At 38.1% G+C, this 4,687-nt stretch overlaps 1 protein-coding gene across 1 annotated transcript; it reads left to right on the top strand.

Annotated features, from left to right (window-relative positions):
• The first annotated feature begins 976 nt into the window (after window positions 1–976).
• LOC126419861 (protein lethal(2)essential for life-like) lies at window positions 977–3,223 on the top strand. Its single transcript, XM_050087119.1, has 4 exons — window positions 977–1,076; window positions 1,482–1,700; window positions 1,859–2,080; window positions 2,899–3,223. The coding sequence occupies exons 2-4, from the start codon at window positions 1,482–1,484 to the stop codon at window positions 3,004–3,006; spliced, it is 549 nt and encodes a 182-aa protein (XP_049943076.1). The 5' UTR covers window positions 977–1,076; the 3' UTR covers window positions 3,007–3,223.
• The last annotated feature ends 1,464 nt before the right edge of the window (window positions 3,224–4,687 follow it).

Raw genomic sequence — 4,687 nt, 5'->3', positions numbered from 1 at the left:
AAAGCTGTTGCCAAACAGGTATTTTGTCTTCCTCTCCTAAGTAATCGTACCACTAAAAGACTGTCAGTGCAAGGAAAACAGGTATTTACTGATGATGCGTAATTTTGTTGCTGGTAAAAAGAGTTGTCAACACGTTTCACTTGGCCGCATGTAAAAACGGTAACTATCGTACTAACATAAGGAATTTCGCAGTAACTATGTTAACTGTCCATCTACATGTGAAAAGGCAACATGACAAGACTATTTATTGTTAAAATTAATGCCAAATTTCAGCTATAAATGAGAAAACGAATAACTATCTCAAAAGATTGGCGCGTATGCAGTCCATGTTATTGAAGATGACATGTGAACACCAAAGATAAAGTTGTTCACGCCAGGTTCATCCAAAGCGAAGCAATCCTATTGGCTCTAGCCACCTTGAAATTCTATTGGTTGGTCTCGTTTCGAGCCGAGCTGTCCCCAACGGCAAGTATCCATCACTCCCAGTTACAAATTATCAGGTAGGTCCATTGGCAAAGAAAACCGAAATAAATAAACGGCTGATATCGGCCACAAAACAAGTGTACAAATCTCGATCGCTGTCTATAATTACGATAGTGTCGTTTATTTCTGCCACAAAATTCGTACAAGCAGCGTTTATGCTCCTATAAACGATTTTTAACACGATAATTTTTCAAAATTATACCACAACTTCTTGAGCAACGTGGAGCAATAACATAAAACACGCACATTACTTTCAGAGGAAACACACACGAAATTCAGACACCGTAATACGTGTGCAAGTGACAACACGAAATTGCAGCTACGCGTTTGTGCCGTAATGTGAAAGCCATGGGAGGTTATAACAGAGTCTGCTTTATACTCGAAATATCTAGAACGCACGCGACAGTTACAGACGTCTCTACCGTCCACTCCAAACGTGGTAGTCATGTTCATTCCTACGATGTTGGTAGCACTGGCATGAGCCTATATAATCGTTGGCGCGGGCTGGAAGCGCACAATTTGCCGCCGTGTACGAACAGTGCAAAAACCGAGCGAATCTTTCGAAGTTACAGCAGCACTTTCGTTCGTGAAAGGTAAGTGTGCACATAAGATGTGTTTGCTGCGTCGCTGTAGTGACCTGCGGTTCATTAATGAAGTTTTTATTTGAGGTTGCGTGTAGTTGACTACCGGGAGTGCTGGTAACTGTAATGCGCTGCTGTGATATTGTATTGTTTCTTTTTGTCACGTTGTCAAGTATTTTTTTCCTAACATAAGATACTGTAATATATCAGTGGACTGTTCAAGAGGTGAATGACTAATTTTTTAGGCTGCATGTAATGTGCGGTTGGAGGAAATAAACATAATTTACTGGCGCGACATATCCTTCATAATTTCTTAAGCATACACCGAATGGTTATAAGCACTTTAGTGAATAGTAAAAGTAAGCCGGAATAGTTTAACTGTAAAACACAGTGATAGTGAATCATGTATTGTTGCAGATGGCTTTAACACCGCTGATCAGCCACTTGCTTGAGGATGTCGACAGGCAGATGTCATTATTCGACCAAAATTTTGGCTTGGGTCTGACACATGACGATTTGCTTCTCCCTCGTCTGTCTATCGTCCCTAGTCTTTCTGGATACTACAGACCATGGCGTCATTTGGCAGCTCGTAACTCCGGCGTATCTACCATTCAGAATAACAAAGATGGGTTTAAGGTAAGTGAAGGTCGCATACTAAATTTTAATCCAACACAGCTTTTAGCTGTTAAAAACGTCAAAGAAAAAAGCAATTTTGCTAGTTCTGGAGTTAATGGGGAGATCACCACTGAAAATAGCTTATGTTAGCCGAACTTATGGTACCGTTTTCGTTGCAGGTCAATTTAGACGTCCAGCAGTTCAAACCGGAGGAGCTGACGGTAAAAGTAGTGGGCGACAGTGTGGTGGTAGAGGCAAAACATGAAGAGCGTAAAGATGAGCACGGATACATCTCGCGCCAGATGCAGCGTCGTTATTTGCTGCCGAAGGACGTCGTGACTGACCAGGTGCAGACGCAACTATCATCAGACGGCGTCCTCACCATCTCGGCACCAAAGAAGGTACGTATCAGAAAATATTATTGACCTTCCAGTAGTTGTAGAACCTATATTAGGTTACAAAACTTGATAGGAGGACCTTCACACAATATAGGTGTGGGATGATGATAACCGGCAATGATTTGTACATCATTATTGAAGGCCCAGTCAATAAAATTATGCCCTCATGCCCAGAAGAAACAGCAAAACTTGGTTTCTGTGTAGCAATTCTTTTTGAAGAGTCAGCTGAACTTATTACAAATCTGTAACTGGAAAAATTGTTTGTGATTTGCAAGTAATTTGCAAACAATATTCTTCTCAAAGTAATAAGCGTTGTAAAAGGCTGCTCAAAAGAAGTTAGGCTAGGCACACTGCACTTTCAATACTTTCATCTTCAGTGTTGTGGTCCTTATTGGGACCGATGGTAATCATACCAAATTTCAGACTTTAAATGAGCACAATGAGAAGTAAGATTTGTCAAAGGTAACTGTGTCTTACTGTCACTGGCACAGTAACTATAGGAAGTGTCACGGATTCAGCAAACCTCTGTAGGACTGAAACTGCTACGTATAGTTGGGCATTTGTATTGTAGGTAAAAGGAAGATGCAATGGAACTGTTTGGCCCTGAGCTAAGAAACATAAATTCTTCACAAGGAGGGTCATGACTGGGTGCAGCTAGTGATAAATTAAAAACGTGTGTTGCAAAGCATTTCAGTAGGTGTAGAATCAGTGTATTGCATAGAGCATTTCTGTGTAACTTTGGAAGCTACAATAAAGAAAATATCATATAGTAGTGATAACTTTCTTATATCTGGGAACTCATTTCATTCTTTGTTTTTCAGGCTCTCCCTGCAGCCGAGGGTAGTGAGCGTGTAGTACAAATTGTGCAAACAGGTGTTCCAGCTGTTACCAACCAGCAACAGCAGGGAGGAGAGAAGATGGAGCAGTGAAATCTTCATCATTGATGTTCAAACTAAATTTGTTGTTGTATTGATTAGTTATTTCTTTGTTATTATGTTTTTCCTCCAAGAAATTTAACACTTCCCTTTTCTGTCTGATAAGCTTTACATATGTCAAAGATAGCATATAATGACTTGCAAATTAAGTGTACAACTGTTTCATACAAGTTACCATGAATATCTTGTGATAATTATTCATCACTAGAAACAGAACACAATATAAGACTGATAGTATTTGTGTTGTGAAATGGTAAATAAAAATTGTGTATAGTAACTGTTTTGTCATTATCTCCTTTCATCTTACGACAGTCAAACAATTCTTATGTGATATTCAGTGTGATTTGATGTCACACTGAATGAGTGCATTGCTGTGGTGTTCACAAGAATCCTTGGCTATTGCACAGGCTTTTTTGTAAACCTGTTTACAATTTCACAGTTGATTTGGCACTGTTTTTGTGGAAGTTGACTAGCAAAACTGTTGAAAGAAGTAGCAACTCCTGTGAACTAAGGGGTTAATCTTAAATTGCAAAGGGTAATATAAATATTCAAAAATAGTGAAGTTTGAGTAGGTACTGCACATGGGCATACAATTGAACTATAAAGCTAGACTGATTAGAATAACTGAGTATTAATTAAGATGAGGTGTTAAGACAAAATACACACAATTTTGCAGTGAGATAAACATGATCTTGTTTGATCACATTTACCACAGGCATGACAGAAATGGAAGTTGTGGACATTTTAGAGTAAATTCTAACTGATTAAAAAAAGTCTCAAATATATTTGCACTAGGTCTACAAATAATTTGCAACAGTTAACACAATTATACTGTGTGAATTTTGCAACAAATGTGTTTCTGTTTGAGCTTACAAGGGGCATCAGTTTCAAAATTATGCTTTTTACTGCAGCCACAGGAATCGGTTAGCTTATATTTCAACGCTTGAATTGTTTAGTATAATAATGGGATTACACACTTTTACACCATTTGTGTAAAGTGAAACTTTGTTGAGTAGTTGTCATTATAAGTTTCATTAGACTGTGGATAGTTGCAGGCCCACTTCAGTTAAGTTGGCCAAATATAACATTACATATTGGTATTATTCAAATTGTGAACTAAGTTTGTCAGGATTCCCAGCTTAATGTTATTTTCACTTTTAATGACAGAAAGAGTGTATAGAAGGAAATGATACACCACAGACATGTCCATTTTTTTGCTCCAGTAATTGGAACCCCCTTGTTCTCTATGTAAAATACAGCATTTTCTTTTATTATTTTAACTTTTGGTAGTTACAAAATCTTTTGGTTGGTTTGATTTTGGGGGAGGGGACCAAGCAGTGAGTCATCGGTCCTAGGAAAGTCTTTAATTTCTGTTGTACAATGAGACCTTATTTTTTTTTTTTCTCTTTGTTTTCTACTTTGTAAAATTATTTATTTCTTCCTTGGGAGACTACAGACTCAGATTTTTGTGAAAAAGTTATGCAATATGCAAACACCCAAGGTGAAGTATTACCCGACCACAATATAATTGCACTTGGCCTCCCATGGTCATTATCAGAAATGCACAATGATGTTAAATGCAAACTAGAACAATGGTGACTAATGAAAACACATCACACAGGTGAATGATTACAAGACAGCTGTGCATGTATTAGCAAGTGCCTCATCGCATACT

Source organism: Schistocerca serialis, chromosome 9 (assembly GCF_023864345.2).
Source record: "Schistocerca serialis cubense isolate TAMUIC-IGC-003099 chromosome 9, iqSchSeri2.2, whole genome shotgun sequence".
Taxonomy (NCBI): Eukaryota; Metazoa; Arthropoda; class Insecta; order Orthoptera; family Acrididae; genus Schistocerca; species Schistocerca serialis.
The sequence above is the reverse complement of the archived record's forward strand: the minus strand, read 5'-3'. Positions and strand labels throughout refer to the sequence as shown.

Bases quoted from the DNA above. Each gene is read 5' to 3' on its own strand.
- LOC126419861 (XM_050087119.1), top strand. From the start codon at position 1,482: ATGGCTTTAACACCGCTGATCAGCCACTTGCTTGAGGATGTCGACAGG. The intron at 1,701-1,858 runs GTAAGTGAAGGT...TTTTCGTTGCAG, and splicing joins ATAACAAAGATGGGTTTAAG to GTCAATTTAGACGTCCAGCA. The intron at 2,081-2,898 runs GTACGTATCAGA...TTTGTTTTTCAG, and splicing joins CCATCTCGGCACCAAAGAAG to GCTCTCCCTGCAGCCGAGGG.